Consider the following 23,000-nt stretch of genomic DNA (forward strand, 5'->3'; position numbering starts at 1 on the left):
GCCCTCACAATTGCCTTTTATATCTTTATTCCTTTCTTCATTTCCCCAGTCTTTTGGTTAATGGTGTGTGGCCACAAGTTCCCATTGTTGGTTGGTTAAACATGGTTCTCACCTATTAGTTCTGTAAAGAATAACCTTGCTTTTTTTTTTTTCTTTAATTTCAAGAGGATAGTCCAGTTTTGCATTGTTTCCTTAGAGTTCTTGGTAACACCCTGGAGACAGCACTTGTTCTTCATTGCTGTGGGCATTGTTCGTGGAGGTGGAGGTAAGGAGAGCCAGATACAGAGCCTGAGCAAGGTTCACTCCTGTGGAGGCCAAGATGGCTGCGCTGCCTCTGGCTGGGCAACACCACAGTCTGCATCAGCAAGGCTCAGTGATGAATGGCATTTTAGTGGGCTGGGTTACCACCTGCTGTCTGTATCACAAACCAGCCAACAGAACAGATTTCCTGCCATAATACATTATTTATAAGTCTAAGGAACCAAAGGAAGATAAGTAGGGAAATATTTTGTTCCAGAAATGCCTGATGGTATTAAATGAGGCATCTTGTCTTTCTTCCTTCTGTTCCTCTCCACCCTCCCTTAATGGATATGTATTTTTCATTCCATAGGGGACTGAGTTGTATATAGGATTATTTCAAGCTGAATTCTTTGGGTACTTGTGATGATTTTTTAAAAACAGAGATAAAAATCCAGGAACCTGACAAAGATTGTTATTATTTCACCCCCGTGGTGATGAGTGAATTGATAATAAATGCACAGATGTGTTGATGTTTTTCTGGATTTGGGGGTTTATTTTCTTACTACACATTTTGAGGAAAGGGCACATGGAAGAGAGCAGAAGGTGGCATAGGCAGTGGAAGTCTGATCTCTCTTTGCAACTCCACTGATAATAGGAGGAAATCGGCAACATATTTAGACAACATGGCACACTGGCTAGGAGCGCAGGTCAGGAGCCAGACTGCCCAGCTTAGAATCCTGGGTCTGCCACCTGCTAGCTATAGGAAATTGGGCAAATTACTTAATGGTCTGTACTTTTGTTTCTTCATCTGGAGAGCAGGGATAATAATAATGCTTATATCCAGGCTCCTGATAGCCCACTGAGCACTTTTGTGTAAATTAGAAAAGGCAGCTCCCCAGGGTGGACTCTATCTATGGCTTGGGTACAGACAGTAGCTTTATGTGAATAGGAAAACAGGACTCTTCCTTCAGAGGAGTTTGCGTAGTTTAGCAAAGAGAGTTGAGGCTGGGTGTTTGCCCCAACATGACAGCCTGTGTAACCAGCCGTGGTAGCTCTGACTACCACACCGGGTGCTGAGGAGTAAATGAGTTGATAAAGATTCAATACAAGATGCTGCTATTATCATCATCATTATTTTGAGGTGACAAGCTAGAGTAGAAGAGGGTTCAGAAGAGCCTATAGATTCGTGCAGAATAATCTTAGAAAATGAAGCAATTTGCTGAAAGCCCTTGGTTATTAGCAAAACTGTGGCTAGAACCCAGTTGTCTTGACTTGGTTTTTGCCAATCCTGACTAGGCATTGCTACACAGCTATGTGATTCAAACAAAAGAACCATTGATAAAGGATGGGGTGAGGGGCACTATGGTCAGTCCCAGCTCCAAGTGCCACTGAGAGCCATTCAGATAACAAACTCTTAGAAGACGATGGGTTTTCCTCCTAAAACCACACAGTATATTGGTTCCTTTGTCCAGAAGTTGTGTTAATTTAAAAATATGCCATGAGGTAGACATGTGGGGATCACAGCTACCATCTTAATGGTGGACTTGAGGAATATTAGTAGATGGATGAAGATGTATTTCTGTAATATTTGAACTAAACAGCTTTTAAAAGTAGCATTTCTCACCACAGTCTTTTCTGAGAAAAACTAAATGGAAAAAATACCTTTGTTTTTTATAAGAGGGAAAAACAAGGGAGTTGAGCTACTGTGCAAGTTATGCTATATGTTTCCAGTTCCCTGTAAAATCTTTTTCATTATAAAATGTAACACAAGTATAGAGAATTACATGAAACAAATACATAGCTTAGCTAATCATTTAAGGTGAACAGTCTTGTAATGACTACTCAAATCAAAAATTAGTATTTTGCCACCCTGGAAGCGTATTTGTTGCTATCCCTCAATGATCACTCCTTCCCTCCTTCCTAAAATCACTCTACTCATGGTCTGTTGATCACTTCCTTGCTTTTCTTGATAGTTGTGTTGCCCAAGTCAAGCCCTTTTAAAGGATAGGCTGTTTGAACTGTGATCGTTCTGTCTTTATGCTGAGCATTTCACCGTGTTTTATTTTCATTTGGTAATCTAGTAACTTGCTTGGGTGAATTCTAGTAGTTTCCTAACTTGAGTTTGATGCCTTTTTAAATGCCAAGAATTGGCTACATACAACAGTTTTGTGGTTACTTTGGATTCTTAGTTAAACATTGTCCAGTTATTAGAATATCAAATAGTGAAATTGATCACTTCTTCAGACAGCTCTACAACTGTTACAGGACTGTGTGTTCTTGGCAGAGCCTCTAGTTTTGGTTCTTTGTCTGAACTCTGGAAGCCAAGGGGCTCAACCCCTTCTTCCTTCCCATCCTCATTGGTAACGTCATGTCGATTTGATGGCTAGTAAGTGCCATTTCTGTGTAGTAAGCAGGTGAAGAGTGAGTTGAACATGAATGTAGTGACTGATAGTGAACTGGCAAATGAGTGTCATTAGAGAAAATAAATATGAAAAACTCCTAGAAATTAATGAGGTGGCACTGGACAGGTTGTTGACCTGAGTATTTTCCCTGGGCTGTTGAACTACTTTTAGCCCTAGCCCCCAAACATTTTATTATGAATGTTTGAAACATTTAAAAGAAAGAAAAAGAAAAGGGAGGGAAGAGGAGGGGAGGGAGATTGGTTCAAATAGACCCATATACCCACCATCTAGTTTCAACAGTTGTTAGCATTTTCTATATTTGTTCCCTACACACACATACCACTCTCGTATTTTTTCGGTCATTTCAAAATAAATTATAGATGTCAAAACCCTTTCCCTTTATTTTAGTATGCATCTCCAAAGTGCAAGACCACTCCCCTATATAACCACCATGCCATTATCACTCTTTTTTGTTTGTTCAAAATAGTGTGTCACTTGGTCCTCCAGGCTAGATAGAGCACAATGCTGTGACCACAGTTCACTGTAGCCTCCAACTCAAGCTATCCTCTTGCCTTAGCCTCCCAAGTAGCCAGGTCTACATGCATGCACCACCACACCCGGCCAGTTTTTTTTGTTTTTTGTAGAGGTGGGGTCTCACTGTGTTGCCCATGCTGGTCAAACTATTGGCCTCAAACAATTCTTTCACTTCAGCCTGTCAAAATGCTGGGATTACATGCGTGAGCCACTGCGCCCAGCATCACTCTTAATAAGGTGAACAGTGATGCCCTAATATCATCACATGGCCAGCATATATTTAGCTTTCCCCAAATGTGCCCAAAACATTAATTATAAATATTCTTTTAAACTAGGATCTCATTAAGGAATATACATTGCAATTGGTCATTATGTCTCATGAATCTCTTATCTAGAATAGCAACCCCTCCACTTTTCTTCAGGACATCAACTTTTTGAAGTCCAATTCTCTTATACAATGTGTCACTTTTTGGATTTGCATGATTGTTTCTTCATGGTCTCATTTAACCCAGATAACGTGTGTAGGAGGTTATTACATGGGCTTCCCCATGTGATTTTGTGCTCAGCACTTACAAACCCGGATCCATCGTTGAAGTGGCAAATTTGCGTCTACTAGATTTTCTCTCCCCTGGGCAGGATTTCTTAACAAAAGTTGCAACCACCTGATTTAGACACTCCAGTTATGGATTTTCTTCTCCTTAAATATGAAGCTTGAAAAAAAAATAGAACTACCATTTTTGCACACTCAGTAAGTACTAAATGTCCTATTAGATGGTTCCTACCCATGATTTCCAACCTGTAACAGGTTGAAAATAGGACTGTTGTCAATCAGACTTCCATAACCATCTTTTAAAGGGAGCACGCTCAGAGAAATGAAGCCATTTCTCCAGTTCTCAGGTGTCAGACCTGGAATTCGAATGTAGATCTGCCTAATTCACAGGTTTTATACTTCACTGTGCTGAGGGCTAGCTGACAGTTAGATGGACTGATTTGCCAAAATTAGCTAAGAACTGGCCAGGCATGGTGGCTCACTCCTACAATCCCAGCACTTTGGGAGGCTGAGATGGGTAGATCATGAGGTCAAGAGATTGAGACCACACTGGCCAACATGGTGAAACCTCGTCTCCACTAAAAATACAAAAATTAGCTGGGCATGGTGCACACATCTGTAATCCCAACTACTCGGGAGGCTGAGGCAAGAGAATCTCTTGAACCTGGGAGGCGGAGTTTGCAGTGAGCTGAGATTGCGCCACTGCACTCCAGCCTGGAGACAGAGTGAGATTCCATCAAAAAAGAAAAAAAAAAAAGCCAAATACTAAAACATTTATTCAAGGAGCAACATGATACCCAGGTAACAAAAACACTGTGGTCAAAGCACATCTCTGCTCCTTGAAATGGAGGCAACCCATGTAGCCTAGGAGCTCTGCACTAGTCCATTTTCTTTCTGGACTCTTCCTTCTCCCTCCTCTCAAGTCAGTTACTAAGGCTTTGTGCTGTGATAGAACTCATTTTGAGTGTTGTCTGTCTTTCTGTGCAGCTTCTGTTCTTCCTTTTTGCAAGGCAAGGACAACTTAAGGATGTGTACACACAGTTTTGCTAAACCCCACTCACACGTGTCTCTGGACTGACCCATTTTCTGCATCTAGATCATACAAGGGCTCGAGCAAAGGAATTAATGCTCCCAGGGTGCTTTTGAGCATCGGCTGTATTCTTAATTAGATTTTTTTTTGTAGAGGCTGTCAGTCTGTGTCTATAAACAGTGCCTTCTGGTTTTCTGATGACATGATGAAAATATAAATGGATTCTGCAGATTGCATTTTATTATCCTCAATATTAAGCACTCAGAACTGGTGCTGGAGGGAATTATGGTTGGATAATTTTGATTAAATAACCTCAGGCTTGGACTTCTGTGTTGTTTCTTTGCCAACATAAACTGAATAGATATAGGGAACTATTGTTATTAAAGAAAGTGTAGCAGTGTAATTGCCACAGAAAGAAGAGTTGGGCTTCAGAATGCAGCGTGGTGGGGCAGTGAAGCCCTGGGCTGGGCGAAAGGAGAACTGAGTCTAGACTCATCCTTGCTGCTAGCTAGTTATATGACGTTGAGCAAGTCACCTGATTTCCAGGACATTATTTTCCTCATCTATGAAATCCAGGGGTTGTGCGTATAACTTGAATGTTAGCATAAAGAAAGGACATGGATGGATCTCTAGAAAGATCCCTGGATGCTGTGTGGGAGATGGCTTGTGGAAGGGCTGGAGTGGAAGCAGAGAGATCCCTCAGGTGGCAACTGCTGTTGTCTTGCTGAGAGATGATGGGAGCCTACACTAGAGTCATAGCGTAGAGACAGAGAGAAAAGGACAGACCTAAATAATATTTTGGGTGGAGAATGTTATTCTTCTTGGTGATTTGAATGTATCTCCGTGTTACTGGGGGAGGGAGATGGTAGTGCCGTTCATTGATATGGAGGAGACCAGAGGTGGAACAGGTTGGAGCAGGGAACAGATGTTAAGACTTTGGTATTCATGTTAGTGTGCAATAGTTTTTTTTTTTTTTCTTTTCTTTTGAGACCAAGTCTCTCTCTGTCACCCAGGCTGGAGTGCAATGGTGCAATCTTGGCTCACTGCAACCTTGGTCTCTTGGGTTCAAGCAATTCTCCTGCTTCAGCCTCCTGAATAGCTGGGATTACAGGTGTGTGCCACCATGCCTGGCTTATTTTTGTATTTTTAGTAGAGATGGAGTTTCACCATGTTGGCCAGGCTGGTCTCCAACTTCTGGCCTCAAGCAATCTGCCTGCCTCGGCCTCCCAAAGTGCTGGGATTACAGGTGTGAGGCACTGTTCCCAGCCTGAAATAGTCCTAGGTACCCAAGTGGAGACGTTGACTAAGAAATTGGATATTTGATTCTGGACCAGAGATCAGTACTGCGTGTAAAAATGTGAGTTATCATCATCTGTGAGTTGTAGAGAGTCATAGGATTGGAAGGGACTATCCAGGGAAGGAGGTGGGGGTGGTACAGAGAGAAGAAAAGAGACTCGAAGAGAGGAGAAAAATGCTTGCAATTACAGCTAGGAAGAGAATGACATAGAAGTCCCTAAGGCTGTGGAGAAAGGAATATTTATTTAAGGAAGGAGAAGGAAATCAGGAGTGTCTGCTGGTGGAGAAGACTAGGAGAGGCAAGGGATCCAAAATGGAGGGAGAGGGTGACTGTCATGCTGCTGCGATGTTACAATGAAATGAGAAAAATGTCTTTTGGGTTAGACATTATGACAATATTAGAATATAAGAAGAGAGCTGGTAAAGCATGGCCTTATTTAAGATCAGGGAGGAAGCTGAAAAAAGGACTGGAAAGGGAAAAACCAAGAATGAGATCCGTGGCAGTTTTATTATTGCTGCCAATAATGATAATAGAATGTCCTGAGCTCTTACAGTGGAGCAGGCAATGTAGTCTGGGTTTTACAAACATTAATTTATTTTTCATGCAAACTTTTGGAGCAGGTTCTATTAGCATGTCTTAATTAGGAAAGCTGAGGGTTGGTACAAGTTCATTAATTGCCTAAGATGATTTAGCTTATGCTGGGGGTCTGAGAGTACAAGGATTTTCAGTGACTTAAATGAGGACAGCTTGCAGATGGCTAAGCTATGATGATAGGGTAATGGGTATAGGATACTTATATAGGAAGTTTGGGCTGTGACGGGAAGGAGAAGAACAGGATGGTGATTGAAGGTCTGGATTGAATGAGGGTTTTTAGGAAAAGAGGAAACTCATGCTGTCAGTAGAGAAATGACGGATACTGTGGGTAGAGGGGTAGGGTTGACATAAAAAGGCAGGACCTAGGGATGAGAAGGGATAGGACCCAGAGCTTTGATAGAGGAACCTAGTTTAGGAAGGAGAAAATATATTTCTGCCTTTTGAGCTGGCAGGATAAAATGAAAAGATAGGTGTAGATATGGCATGTTGTCGGGGGGTGTGTGGGGCCAGGGATGGTGGTTCTAAAGGAAAGTCTTCCCCGATGGTCTCTCTCTCATTGCAGTTCCAACCATGAGGTCATTGGCTATACATGGGGGTGGGAGAGTCCACGGAGAGATAATTAGGAGCAACAAGCAAAATGTCATTCTGGAAGAATCTCTTTAGAAGTAGGAAATTGATGGGAAATAGGGAAATTGATTACCAAAGAACTCCTTCCCTTGCTCCCATCTTCTGGGGTGTCTCTTTTGCTCTGGGTTCAGGTGTAACCTATAGTACTGGCACACAAGGTCCTTCACCATCTCGACCATGCCTACTCTGGCACCTCACCACCTACCACCCTTCTCATCCCCACCTCCCGGGACCCCTGTGCTCAGCTCTTTGAGCTTTTGGTCTTTGTTCAAAGAAACCTTTGTACAGGTCTTTGTATCTGCCTGGAGCGCCCTACTTCATCTCCTTCCTTGGGAAATTCCTTCTCATCTCAGGACCAACTTAAATGTCAGCCACTCAAGGGCCTTCCCTGACTGTCTTAGGAGAGGGAGTTTATTCTTCAGCCCTTGCATAATATTTTGCTCAAATGCTGCACAAAAGGGTGCTTAACTGTGGCATCAACTCTGTAGACATGTTCCCTGGGTTAAATCCAGGCTCTATTATTCACTAGTTTTGTGCCCTTGGGCAAGCAACTTAACCTTTTTGTGCCTGGATTTCTTTGGCTTTAAAATGTAAGCAATAATCAAACACCATAAAGTTGTTATGAGGTTTAAATAAATTAATATGCAATAAGCATTTAGAACAGAGAGGGCGTGTGGTAGTGATGTGAATGTGAGCTGTTGTCATTCAACTATTTCTTCAGTTATGCAATTTGTGTTCATTGCTTCTTCCATGCTCGTATGCCTCTCTTCCATAAATTTATTGAAAACCACACATCTCTTCCATCAATCTATTGTTTTCTAATGTTTTTTTTTTTTTTTTTTTTTTTTTTTTTTTTTTTTCCTGGACTGTGATTTCTGCAGGGTTGGGCCCAGATCTTGTCATTTTGATCTTATGCACACCTTTTACACTGACTAACATAAAACAGGTATTTGGTAAATGATCTATTGGTTGATTTCTAATTCTGGCTTAGATGAGTGTGATTCATCAATGTTTACAAATCACTTCTGTAGAATTTTGATTCGATCGTTTCTAGCAATCCCACAATGGGTACATTCCTCAGAAAATGTCAAAAGTAAGATAAATTTTGTTCTGCTTTATTACACAATTTAGGTATAAAAATATGCAGAGATGTTCTTTTGAGTTAAGTCAAATATAATCAGAAGAGAGTAAGCATAATGAGCTACAGATTATCTTCAGTGAACTAATGAGGTGTTTGTAGGAGGAAATTATGGTCTTCTGAAAAGTGTGCCTGCTTTTGTACAATTTAGGGAAAATATTCATGTCTTTCAAAAATTGCCAAAATCTGTTAAATGTAGTATTTTGTTCCAGTTGCTTGAATCTAGGCACCCTTATTTCATCAGCCAACAGAATCTCCTCTTAAGATCATTATGATAGGGTTTGTCAACATTTGTTTAAACTCTTCTTCGGATAGGTAGTTTGTGAGTGGACTGTAGTTGTCTACCAGATTGCTTTCAAAAAACAACCAAAGATTAATGAAAATGTTTATAAAATATGATTCTTGGCAGCCTTTGACTTTTTATGGCAATTACATAATAACAATGGTTACAAAGAAATTAGCAGAGTGGAGCATACTGATATACAATGTTTTATATCACATTATAAACACACTGTGAAAATGTTGCCATAAAGTTGTGTGGTTTTCTTTATTAGACTTTTTTTAAAGTCGCCCATGTTTCTTATTTGGATGGTTCAGAGCAGTACCATTGACATAGACAAACTTAGAAACATAATTACCTTTTAGTTCTGTGGAAAGGAAATAGGATACAGATGAGCTTCCTCAATAATTACTTCCATAAAATAGTGTAATCACACATTATAATCTCCTCTTGCTTCTGCTTTTGGTGTAACTGCTAAAGTAGAGGAACACTTTTCTTTTCCTTTAAAATCATCAAGATTTTGGTGAATTATCCATTCATTGATTGTGTTAATCTTCGTGTCCCTCTAAGAAATATTTTGGTTAGTGAATTAATCCTAAAGCATAAAGCAAGAAAAATCTGTTATTGGGCTTCCTTGAAAGGCATATAGGGCATAGTTGGTGACATAATTGCCACCGTAAGTACTTCTGAGGGTCCCCTTGAATGGAGACATATATCAAAGTTTACTATGCCCACCTTTAAGACAGTGGTGTCCAGTAGTTTTTGTCCATGCATGCCCATTAGTTTGTGTGTTTGTATGTTTACTTGTTTGGTTTTATGTTGAGCACCATTAGGGAACTATGAGAACTTTCACTTAACCTTGAGTGAGATGAGGAGCTATGGGGGTGGGAGCGGGGTCTGAGTGGAATGGTAACATGATCTAATTTTACAGGATTACCCTGGCTGCTGGGTTGAGAATAGATGGACAGGAGGCAAGGGTAGAAGCAGCAAGACCAGTTAGGAGACCCTTGGCCTATGTAGGTGTGACAGTGGCTTGGCAAAAGACAGTAGAATGCAGGCAGTTAGAAGCAATGATTCTGGCTAAGTTCTGAAGGGAGAATCAACAGGATTTGTTGATAGATGTGGTTAGGTGTAAAAAGATAGAGGTCAAGCATAACTCTTAAGATTTTGGTCAAACAGCTGCAAAGATAGAGCTATAAGGATTAAGTGATCAATGGGCAAGGATCAAGAGGGTAAGAGAGCAGGATTTGGGGGGCTGATGAAGTGCTCCTGACATTGCATGCAGCTCTTCCCCTGCTGTCCCCTGAATGCTTTTCAACCTGGGCTCTCTCTTCATCACTTCCATCTCAGGCTCTTATTAAGAGCTCTGCCAAACTTCCCCATTCTGCTAAGCTTCCCATTCTGCTAAGCTTCCCATCCTGCCCTTGTGTCTGTGGAGAGTGATCATGAGCTGATGGTTTGCCCAGTGCCTTGTCTGGAAGGTTACTGAGAGTCTTTCATCAGTCAGGATCTGGGTGGCACAGTAAGGGAAGGCAGTCACTATTTATATGCCCTGCAAATGGACTGTTGGTACTGGTAGTTGATTCTTGGCAGCTGTTTTACTGTTTATAGCAATGGCTTATGCTATCATGAGGGGGACGGGAATTAGCAGTCTTTATTGTTAGTATATAGAATGTGTGATATTGTAAACATATTATAAAGATGTTGCTGAGAGGGGTTGTTGAGACAGGCCATTCCAAATCCTGACTACAGTGGAAGGTCCTCCCTCTATGTTTCTGAACTGCTGGCTTAGTTTAGTATACAAGGTGAGGGCTTTGTGAAATGTGCTGTGCATAGGAATCATATGGGAATCTTTTTAAGATGCTGTTTCTGATTTAGTAGTTCTTAGAGGGGGTGGAAGCACTGAGAATCTATGTTTCTTTCTTTCTTTTTTCTTTTGAGACGGAGTTTTGCTTTGTCAGCCAGGCTGGAGTGCAGTGGCGTGATCTCGGCTCACTGCAACCTCCGCCTCCTGGGTTCAAGCAATTCTCCTGCCTCAGCCTCCTGAGTAGCTGGGATTATAGATGCATGCTACCACGTCCAGCTGATATATATATATATATAGTGTCTGTAATCTTATATATCGTATTTTTAGTAGAGACGGGGTTTCACCATGTTGGCCAGGCTGGTCTTGAACTCCTGACCTTGTGATCCACCTGCCTTGGACTCCCAAAGTGCTGGGATTACAGGCGTGAGCCACCACACCTGGCCGAGAATCTGTGTTTGTAACATTAATTGCAGGTGAAGATGCTGCTGCTACTGGTCTAAGGACCAAATTTTCAGTGGCTTGGTCCTTGGTGAATTTCTGCAGTCTGTACAGCTGTTGATCCTCCTAACAAAGATCCAAGTGCATCTATCCTAAATAGATGGAATGGATGGCATTTGAATTGGTGGAGAGCAATGTGAAGACCATGCTTGGACCTAATGGGCATGGGAGAGGGATGACAGAGAGCAGAGGAAGAGGACAGTGGTGGAAACTAGCATCTTCCTGCAAACACATGGTGCCTATTCCCAGAATTGGGAGTCTAAGAAGTTGAATTTGATCAGACTATATCTTGGAGGACTTTTGATTTGCAGACTGACTTTTAGATTATTATATCAATCCCTACTTGAAAATTTTCAGTGGCTATGCATTACATGCCAGGATAATTTTAAATGGTAAATGAGCAATTTGGGTTATATGTGGGGCACCAATTTTTTTTTTTTTTTTTTTTTTTTTTTTTTTTTGAGACAGGGTTTCGCTCTGTCGCCTAGGCTGGAGTGCAGTGGTGCAATCTCGGCTCACTGCAACCTCCGCCTCCCGGGTTCACACCGTTCTCCTGCCTCAGCTCCTGAGTAGCTGGGACTACAGGCGCCGACCTACACGCCTGGCTAATTTTTTGTATTTTTAGTAGAGATGGGATTTCACCCTGTTAGCCAGGATGGTCTCAATCTCCTGGCCTTGTGATCCACCCACCTCGGCCTCTGAAAGTGCTTTTTTTTTTTTTTCTTAATAGTTACGTTATCTTGTATTTATCATAAGACTTTAGATTGCTTTTCTCATCAATCGGTGAGCTTCCTGCACACAGTGGCCACAGTTCATCTATGGTTCTATCTCTAGATCCTGCTCATCATCATTGCTCAATACATGGAGAAAGGCCTAGGTGTAAAGTGAACCAGAGATTCTGAAATAAATACAGCTAAACTTTGTTGGGTTCTCAGTGTTGGCATTGTTTTCACTATAACATAATGCTTTTAACAAAAATGTAAAGACTTATGAAAAAATGTTTTAGAACCTTTCTAATCACTTCTTGGTGAACAAAGTTTAGTATTACAGAGAGGATTAGTGATGTTTCCAAAATGTAAATCATTCTGACAGATGACCCATCAGTGGCAGACAAATCATGGACAGATTCTGGGGAAAAATGCCAACGTGTTTAAAGTCTATGTTTAAAATATTAACTTTTTAAATGGGATATTTCTTAATTTCTTTATTTTGGGAGAACTAGATATTCATAAACTGTTGAATGACTTTTTAAAATTCATTTTCTTACCGTCCCTCAAATAAGAATGAGAGGATATTAACAAAAAAATTGTTGGTGACATTACATAGTGGGAATGGTTAACGAGCATGTTTTATGATAGAATTTAAACTTTGGTTTGTAAGGAAAAATTGAGACCATTTAGTTTCTTTAGATTGTTTGTTTTGTAACAAAAAATCTTGTTTGATTTTTCTGATGGCTAAAGTAATATATATTGTAGAAAGTTTTGGGAAAATATTGAAAAATTTAAAAGATAAAGTAAAAGTCATATATGATTCCCAATGTGAAGAAATACCATTTTTGGCATATTTTGTGTATATGTCTTATAATATCTGTCTGGTTTTGGTATCAGGGTAATAGTAACCTAGTAAAATCAATTGAGAAGTATTCTTTCCTTTTCAATTATCTGGAAGAGTTTGTGTAGAATTGCATTATTTCTTCCTTAGATGTTTGGTACTATTTATTAGGTAAGCCTTCTGGGCCTGACATTTTCTTTGTGAGAAGATTATCTGTCTATGTCTTTGTTGAGTGAATTATGGCTGTTTGTGTCAAGGGATTTATCAAGTTCATCTAAGTTGATGAATTTATTGGTATAAATTTATAACTTTTCTTGTTATCCTTTTAGTATCTATAGTATCTGTAATAATGTCATCACTGTCATTCTTGATGTCGGTAATTTCTGCCTTCTTTCTTTTTTGACTAAAAACAAAAGGGTTACTAATTTTATTGGCTAAGAGTTTATTAATGTAGCCAAAGTTTTCTAAATTTTATTGATCTCACAAAAACCCCCACCAGCTTTTGGTTTCTTTGATTTTTCTCTGTTGTTTTTCAGTTTTGTATTTGATTGATTTCACTCCTGAGTTTCCCCCCTTTCTTCTATGTAATTTGACCTTAATTTGATGAGATAAAGCACAATTCATTGATTTGAGATGATCTTTTCTGATACGGGCATTTTGTGGCATTCCTTTCTTCTAAATACTGTGTTAGTGTCTTTCCATACATTTTGATATTACCATATTCTTTCACTACGAAATACATTCTAATTTCTTCTTGATTTCTTCTTTGATCAATGGGTTATTAAGAATTGTGTTATTTAGTTTAAAAATATTTGGGGGATTTTCCAGTGATATTTCTGTTGTTAGCTTAGAATTTAATTCAATTGCAATCAGATAATATATTTTGTATGAATTCTTTTAAGTGTGTTGAGATTTGTGTTCTGACTCAGAATTTGGACGGTCTTCATGAATGTTCACTGTGAACTTTAAAAAATGTACATTCTGCAGTTTTAGGGTAGAATATTCTAGAAGTGTCATTTAGGTCTGTTTGGTAGATAGTGTTGGTCAAGTCTTCTATAGCGTTATTGATTTTTCTCTCTACTTGTCCTGTCAGTTATTGAAGAGAGATATATAAATCTCTGACTCTGTTTGTGGATATGTCCATTTCTCTGTATAGTTCTATCTGTTTTGGCTTGTGTATTTTGAAGCTTTTTAATTAGGTGTGTGGATGTTTAGGATTCTTACATCTTCCTGATTAGTGAGCCTCTTTATCATTATCCAATGATTTTATTTCTGTTATTTTTGTTATGAAAGTTTCTTTGTCTGATATACAGTTATATCAGACTTTCCCAGAAAATAATATATATTTCCTAAACAATACAGTGTAACAACGATTTACATATAACCACATATATATGGTTAATCCAGCTTTCTTTTGATTAGTGTTATCATGGTATATCTTATTTTATTCTTTTATTTAACTTTTTGTGTCTTTATATTTAAAGTGCATTTCTGTAGGCAGTACATAGTTGTTGGATCCTGCTTTTTTAGCTTTTCTGACAATCTCTGTCTTTTAATTGGGGATGTTTAAACCATTTATATTTAAGGTAAGTATTGACATGATCAGGTTTAAGTTTATAATCTATTTTTTTTTTCTATTTGCTCCTTCTGTTCTTTGTTCCCCTTCCCCTTTTTTGTTGCTTTTTAAATTGTTAGTATTTTTTATAATTAATTTTATCTCCTTTCTTGGTTTGTTAGCTATAACTTTATTTTGCTATTTTAGAGGTTGCTTTAGGGTTTATAGTCAAATCAGTCTTCCATATCCATGAGTTCTACATCTGTGGGTTCAACCAACTGTGGACCAAAAATATTTGAAAAAAAAGCATCTGTTTTTGTTTTCATTATTTCATAAACAATACAGTGTAACAACTATTTATATAGCATTTACATTATGTTATGCAGTGTAATCTGGAGATGATTCAACATATACTGGAACATGTGCATAGGTTATATGCAAATACTACACCATTTTTTGTCAGAGACTTGAGCATTCACAGATTTTGGTAGCTGAGATGGGTTTTAAAAGCATTCCCCCATGGATATTGAGGGATGCCTGTGTACATACTTACCTGGTATATTTTAGGTGCTCAATAAATATTTACTGAATGAACACATGAACAAATGTCTCCCTGGAGCCCAGGCCACAGGGCTGCTGAGAGCCAGAGGCACCAAGAGTGGTTGTCAATCCTGTGCTGTCAGATAATTATTCTTTCCCAGCTTTTAATTTTTTCTCTTTTATGCCATATTATTAATGGATATTGACTTTAATCTTCCTGTCTTGATGTTAGTACCTTGAGATTAGGCATCCATATTCTCTGCTCCGTCAGTCCGTGGAGGTTTCAGTAAATAGGGACTTTATCCTCAGGTGCGCTTTCCCCAGGCTTTTTGAAAGTGTGCGTGGGGTGGGTCCTCTGGATCAAAGAGACTGTGGCCTTGACTAACTGTGCCCAAACCCCTAGAAGTAAGAAATTCTTATCAGGAAGGGCAGATATTTTTTAAGGTAGTAAATAGAAAAAAAAGACTTTAAAGAAATGGTCTAAATTTAACTTTAGTTGATCTAGGCAAAGCTATACATGGGAAGGCCTGAAATTCAGGCCTAACAAATTTTCCCCATTCTTGGAATGCCACCAGTTTTTTCAAGGTTCTTGAAAAAAAATTATATATATATATATAATTATATATATAATAAAATTATATATATAAAATTATATATATATATATATATATATATACACACATACATATATACACATATATTATAATTATATATATATACACACACACATGCACACACACATATATATCTGATTGGGCTTCTTGATTTAAAAAGAAAAACTTATGCTCTCTTTTTCTTTTCTCTTTTGCAGCAAGTAACTGGCAGAAGTTTTGGTGATAAAGATTTTCGGACAGGTTTAGAAAATGGAATCCTCCTCTGCGAGTAAGTATAGCCTATATTCAGTTGGTTTTATTCAAAAAACATCATTAATACTATCCAGTTTGGCTGTAAGATTTCTAGTGTTTTGTTTTGAATTTATTCACAGTTTGAATCTGAAACTCAAAAAATCACTGGGCTAGACAAGAAACACAAGTCAGTGTGGGAGCCTTGGTGTTCCAGTAGGGAGTGGTGGGGACTGTGGCAACTGCAAACAAGACAGAAAAAGAGCATCTGGTAGCTGCTGCTCAGCTCCAATAATCTTTCACTGTGCATCAATTTGAGCCCATGTAATTGTAAGGGTGGACCTAATTGTGGTAAAAGTAAAACTTTTCTCCCCATTTAAATCCCAAACAAAAGCAGCTTGTACCAAAAGTGGACACAGTATACTTACAACATCTTAAAAGCATGCCAGGTAATGTTCCTCACTTTGCCTGTTTCACTGGTGTATTTTGAATATGTTTAATTTGTGCTGTTGGCAAAATTTAAATGTGAACAATAACTACAGTGTTTAATTTTTGTGTTTCGAAGAATTCGGGGCTCCTGTGAAGTGGCTCTAGATATAAAATAAGCAGAGCCTTCATACTTATAAAGTATAGACATAAATTTCAAGATTTATGGATAGACGTAAATTTCAAGATTTCAAAATTTGCATTTATTTAACAGTTTCTGGAATTTCAATACTGATTTTTGTTTTATTGAGGTGAAATGTACATACAGTGAAACACATAGCTCCTAACTGTACAATCTAATGGGTATTGAAAGATTTGTGCATGTATGTAACCTATACCCTAATCAAGATATGAAACAAAAAGTTTCCTCATGCCCCTTCTCACTCAATCTCAAGCCCCTGGAGACAAGCACTGTTCTGATCTCTATCACAGTAGGATCTGTTTTGCCTTCTCTTATACTTGATTTCAATGGAATGACATAGAATAAACTCTTGTTTTTGACAACTTTCAGAATATTGCTTGGGATCCAATGATAACATGGAAAGAGTGTGGGTTTGGAGCCTGGGGACTAGAGATTGATGTTCTTACTTTACCCCTAAGTCATTTAATCTCCTCAAGTCTCATTTTTTTCCTAAAATCATAATAAAAAATTTATAACTCTATTTCATAGGCTTTTTATGAGCTTCAAAAGGATAGAGTGAGTGAGGCACTTTCAAAGATTGTGCAGCACTGTGCAGATGTTGACTATTTTGTTGAACCTCTCAACACAGCTCCTGTCAGCACTTTTTTCTGCCTCCTGCCTGCTCTTCTTTCTTCAAAGAAAAATGTATATCTTCTATTTGATGTTTCCATATTCTCTTTCCTACGAAGTCTCTCCACCCTACTCGTATATCCCTCACCACCTCTTTTCTCATTATTACATCTAAATCAGCTTAACTCTTAGGTAAGCTATAATTACTTCAGCGCCTCAGTGGATGCAAGCCAGTCAGGCTCTGAACTCTCTCCCTCTGTTCTAGCACTTGCTTTTCCCATGATTCTGGGCTTAGCCCTCTCCATATATTAACAGACTAGCCAAAATCTGATCTAATTCATGCGGACCATGTTGGTTCAATTGAAGTGGGTCTTTGGTCCAATTTTTGTTTACCCAACATTTGCTCCAGAGATTCTTGTAGGCATCCACTTCTCCGCTATATTCTCATGCCCGGGTAGGTAGGATGAAATTGTCTTAAGTCCTCTGATCACAGGGGATTAGACCCACTGGTGTATTTGAAGGAGCATGAGCTTTGGAGTCTGAGGTCTAGGGATCAAGCCTTTGTTTCCTCAGTGGGACTCTAGCTAGCAGCCCCGGCAAAGAGTTTGCTAAAGTGGAATGAACCACATAGGAGGCCTGAGGCAAGGAAAGCCAGTGGCATGAACCTGTGCTAGGTCCTTTGAGAGAAAGCTGGGTCAGGAGCCAGAGAAACCAGATGCACACAAATTTCTAGGCATGGAAATTGCAGAGCAATGAGAACCAAAACTGTGACCCAGGAGCTGCATGCAATGGTGGCTGGGGACGAGGGAGGAAGAGAGTTTTCTTCCTCACCCTTATGGCTAGGTTTTGTCTAAGTCGAGACTATTAGGCTGCCACAGACTGAGATAAGCAGGTATATTTTCTGGGACTTGTACCCCAAGGCCAGTCTAGCAAAAAGGGAGACTTACTCTGTTGAAAATGTGGGATTGTTTGATGGCAGGGGCCAAAAGCCGGGACACTCAGCATGGAGGATTTTAGGAAGTTGAAGGCTCCCAGACAGTGGAGCCACACAGGTGTCAAACACCTGTCTTTGGAGATTAGATTAGAATGCCAAAGACTGTACCACTCTCTAGAACCGGAGAGAGTTTAGTGGATGACGATGATTAGGAGTTCTAACTCATAGCTACCCCACACCACAGAAACATTTAAAAATATAAGGACTCTACAATTTCAAATTTTGAAAACTAAGCAGTTTAGCTCTTCTTAGAATGGGGCTTTTTATAGTATATAGGCTTTAAAAAGTTATTTGATGCTTTCCAGTTCTGTGTTATTCAAAATAGAAGCCCAGTTGGTATCTTGGAGCAGTGTTATCCCAGTTGGCAAATACATGAGCAGCATTGTTGAATTCTTTCTTTTGTTCAACAAATGCTCATCTTTTTGTCCAAGCTGGATCCACTCTAAATGTTGGTAGCAACTGTGTAGAGACACCAGCATCTTTGTTCACTAAAAATTTCCTGAGCTGTTGTAGGAATCTAAAGAAACAAACAAAAAAAAACTTCACCATTTTCATTAAACAGAAGGGTACCTTCTGGGCCTGGAGTCTGTTTTTTCCCCTGACCAGTCTGTTTTCAAACTTAACTGTGGTCTCTAAGGAATATTATTATACCTATTTTACAGAGAAAGTAACTGAGGTAAAAAGGATTAAATAACTTGGCTAAGGTCACACAGATAAAAAGTATTTAAGTTTGGCTGGGCGCGGTGGCTCTCGCCTGTAATCCCAACACTTTGGGAGGCAGGGTGGGTGGGTCATCTGAGGTCAGGAGTTCAAGACCAGCCTGGCCAACATGGTGAAACCCCATCTCTACTAAAAATACAAAAAATTAGCCGGGCTGGGTGGCGGATGCCTGTAATCCTAGCTACTCAGGAGACTGAAGCAGGAGAATTGCTTTAACTTGGGAGGCAGAGGTTGCAGTGAGCTGGGATCGTGCTACTGCACTCCAGCCTGGGCAACAAGAGCGAAACTTCGTCTCAAAAAAAAAAAAAAAATTAAGTTCAGGAGGTCTGATCCCTTAACTCTTGCTCTTAATCACTGCCCTGTTCTAGAATTGGGATTTTAATGAGAGAGAAAAGAAAGAGATTGGCGGGTAGAGAGAGGAGAGGGCATTAGTGCCTGCAGAGCTAAGTGTGGGGAGGGTGGCAGTGCAGAGGGTGAACCACGGGGTCTCAGCTGGGCAGAGGACAAACAAGGACTGCATGGGGTTGGTGGTCTTAGAAAAATATAAGCATCAGGGGCCTGGTGGTCCCACTTGGGCTAAGAAGGCAGCTTCAATAAAAGCAAGGACAAGAGAGCTGAAAGGGTCGGAGGCTGTGGTCAGTGGAGGATGTAGGAGTTTCAGTTTTTGATAGAGCAATCAAGACCAGATGGAGACAAATGAGAATTGTGGACCTGGATTAAAGACTACAGAAACAGGAGAGAGAAAAAATGAGCACCTATATACAGCATGTACGATGGAAATGGAATACGCTCAAAATCACCCTGAGAGAGCTTTTTCTCCCTATGGCTTTGAATATCAACCCCCATGCAGGAATATTAATACATAAATGTATAACTTACAGTAATAGCAAGTATAATATAGAGTGCCTGTGTCCAGTGGAATGGGAGTAGATGTGTTTTTGCCATACTCATGTCTGTCTTCCTCTGTTGTTTTTGCCAAGTGTGTGTGTAGTTGAAGTTTCAGAGGTTAAATGCTTAAATGGTATGAGCCCTCTTCTGAGTATTTAATAAGAGGCTGGGGTCAAAGTGTGACAGAGTCACAAATATGTGACAAATGTTATGCTGTTAGAAGTATTAATCATAAATGGCAGTGTCCTTGATGACTTATGAGTCAAAAAGGAGGGCTGCAGAGGGTCTTTAAAGAAGCTACTCCCAGGTTGGAGTCATTAGCAGATGATATTCTCTGCTTCCCTGTACATACACCAGGCTGTTTGAAATAACTCCAGAAAAGAAATTTTCTGACTTGTGTCCCTGACTCTGATTTTATTATTTAGATAAGAGTCTGTGGAATTATATCTGGATCGGGGTTGGCAAATTATGGCCCTTGGCCTATTTTTTTGTTTGTTTTTTTGTTTTTTATTGGCCTTCTTGCTAAGAATGTTTTTTACATTTTTAAAGGATTGTAAACCAAACTAAATTAAACAAGAGTCTATATGTGGCTCACAAAGCCTAAAATGTTTACTATCTGGTCCTTTACAGAGAAACTTTGCCAGTTCTAAAGGACTGTTGGATTAATTTTAGATGTAAATTATTTATCCTTGTAAAGTTAAGAAATTGAGTTTAGGCACTGCAAAATGCTATTTGGGTAAGTTAAATAACATTTTACAAAAGATTTTCCCAGGAGTCTCTTTACGAGTTTTCTCCCCCACCTTTTTATTTTGGACAATTTCAAATTTGTAGAAAAGTTACAAGAATAATATAATAAATATCCATATACCCTGCACCTCAATATACTAATTACTATCATTTTGCCATATTTACTTTATCTCTTCGTGTGTGTGTGTATATATATATATGCCTCTTTCCTTGAGCCATTTGAATGTAAGATGCAAACATCGTAAAACTTGACTCCTAAATGTTGCAGGGTGGATCTTTTAAATATAGGAACATTATCCTCCATAAGCATTCAAGGCATTTAGCAATAATATAGTAATGTCTAAAGCATAGACCAGAGTTAAATGTTGCTAGTATCCCCAGTAATATCCTTTATACTGATTTTTTACAAATCTAGGATCTGGCTGGGGGCAGTGGCTCATGCCTATAATCCCAGCACTTTGGAAGGCCAAGGCGAGTGGATCATGAGGTCAAGAGATCGAGTCCATCCTGGCCAACATGGTGAAAACCCGTCTCTACTAAAAATGCAAAAATTAGCTGGGCGTGGTGGCACATGCCTGTAGTCCCAGCTACTCGGAAGGCCGAGGCAGGAGAATCTCTTGAACCCGGGAGGCGGAGGTTGCAGTGAGCTGAGATTATGCCACTGCACTCCAGCCTGGCGACAGAACGAGACTCCATCTCAAAAAAGAAAAAAAAAAATCTAAGATCTAATCAAAGGTCACACATTGCATTTGGTTACCATGCCTCTTTAGCCTCCCTAATTCTAGAAAATCCATCCAGTCTTTTGTGTCTTTCATAACATGAACACGTTTGAAGATTCCAGACCAGCTATTTTGTAGAATATATCTCACATTTGGGTTTTTCTAATTTCTTCCTCATGGTTAAATTCAGGTTAGACAATTATAGCAAGAACACATGGGTGATGTTCTTGGCATGGGACATAGTAGGGTTTGTACCATTGCTGGTAATGTTATGAGTGATAATTGGTCAAGGTGATGTCCCCAAGATTTATGCATTGTTAATATGCCTTTTCTCTTTTGTCATCTGTGAAAGATACTCTGAAATTGTGGAAATAACTTAATATCCCCAGATCTTTCATCCAATGGCTTTAGTATCTATTGATGATACCTTCCTGAATCAATCATTACATTGAGAGTTGCACAATGGTGACTTTCTAATTCTATTCTTTCTGCATTTGTTAGCTGTCATTCTTGTGTCTTTTTGAAGAAAAGAGCTTTTCTCCCTCCTCTTTTTGAGTATCACTAATCCATTGGCATCTATACTTTTACATAACCCTTAATTGCTAAAAAAATTCTCTATAGATAATGAATAAGTGATAATAGCAGACCTGTTTTACAAATATAACCAGAATATGGAACGTCTAAGATTTAAAGATATAAAGTCAGTCCACTGGATTTTAGAGCTTTTGTGTTCATATAGGTAGATGATTCATATTTCTATTTGTTTTTATATTGTCTTCCAATTCTTGCTTTATCTTAGTGTTCACCTTTGGCAAGGTCAGATGTCCCGCCCTGGCCAATGTTCAGGCAGAATCACCAATGTGACTATATTGGGCACACCTGACCGCCAAGGAAGGAGCTTCCAGTGAAGACTTTGAGAGAGACAGGTACTAGAAGAATGTAAACATCAAAGGCCTGGTACTCCCACTTGGTTTAAGAAGGCAGGTTCAATACAAGTGAGGGCATGAGAGCGCTGAAAGGATAGGAGGCTGGGGTCAGTGGAGGATGGAGGGGTTTCAGTTTTCGATAGAGTGGTTGAGAACAGATGGAAACAAACGAGAGAGGTTGACCTGGACTAAAGACTAGAGAGACAGGAGAGAGAAAAGACTAGCATCTACTGGCAGCATGAATGATGGAAACTGGGTACCATCAAAATCACCATGGAAGCTGTCATATTTCAGCATGGGGGCTCCCGGTGAGGTCACTGGGGAGTTCAGGTAAGAACTCTGCACAAGAAAGACCATTAATGGCCACTGTGATTTTCTTTAACCCCTGAGAAAAGTACAGACCACACACGAGTTAGTTCTACACAGAACCTTCAGTGTTTTTAAGTTAGTCGTTGTAAAGATTCTTTCTTTGAAAGCATAGATATATGTGGATGAGAAAGAGTCTGCTAGTGCCTTACCATTTTCTATCTTATCTGAAGCATTCACTGCAAGAACTTTAAGGAAATGAACTCTCAGGTGTTTTAGAATCTCATGTTTTTTGACCAGAGCTGTATGAAAGTCATATTTCTACTTGTGAACATGAAGGGGTATAATTGACTTAGGAGGCTGGAAAGATTCCCTCACTTTTTGGTGTTGCTTGATGTGTGAAATCAAGAATTGATAAGCCTTGTAGAGATAAGTCATCTAGTCACCACATCAAAAGGAGGCAGAGGTGTTCCAGCTTTTCTTTTATTTCTTCTGCTCTCATGTTGCTTGTTTAGGGATAATTCTATGAAATATTTCAGTTTTTTCGGTGGGGTCATTCTAGAGAAGGGATATGCTGCTTTATGTTTTGTCTCTAAGGTATAAATGAAAGTAACTGGAAAATATCCTTTTCCTGGTGATGAGACACAATTACTGAATTATAGAAAGCAATAGAAAAATTAATTCCCTTGTCCACTGTATTAAATCTTTAGTGGGAATCTTAATTTAGAATTAGGAAAGTGGGTTTAAAATCAATGACATTTTCACTCCCACCTCCTGGTGTAGAATCCTTTTTTTTTTAAAAAAAAAAAGGTTCAATTTTTATTTTAGATTCTAGGGTACATGTGCAAGATGTGCAGGTTTATTACATAGGTAAATGTGTGCCATGGTGGTTTGCTGCATAGAGCAACCCATCACCCAGATATTAAGCCCAGCGTCTATTAGCTATTCTTCCTGATGCTCTCCCTCCCCCAATGCCCT

General features: G+C 39.3%; 1 protein-coding gene across 19 annotated transcripts in view; it reads left to right on the top strand.

The window, feature by feature from the left end:
- The window catches only part of LIMCH1 (LIM and calponin homology domains 1), a 342,237-nt gene that overhangs the window by 119,599 nt on the left and 199,638 nt on the right, over positions 1-23,000 (top strand). For all 19 annotated transcript variants that reach the window (XM_033214074.1, XM_033214076.1, XM_033214081.1 and 16 more), the window contains exon 2: positions 15,455-15,525. In XM_033214074.1, coding sequence (XP_033069965.1) covers positions 15,455-15,525 — 71 coding nt within the window. The remainder of the gene's footprint in view (positions 1-15,454; positions 15,526-23,000) is intronic.

The sequence above is a fragment of the Trachypithecus francoisi genome, unplaced genomic scaffold (genome assembly GCF_009764315.1).
Source record: "Trachypithecus francoisi isolate TF-2019V2 unplaced genomic scaffold, Tfra_2.0 Lachesis_group1, whole genome shotgun sequence".
In the NCBI taxonomy this organism is placed as follows: Eukaryota; Metazoa; Chordata; class Mammalia; order Primates; family Cercopithecidae; genus Trachypithecus; species Trachypithecus francoisi.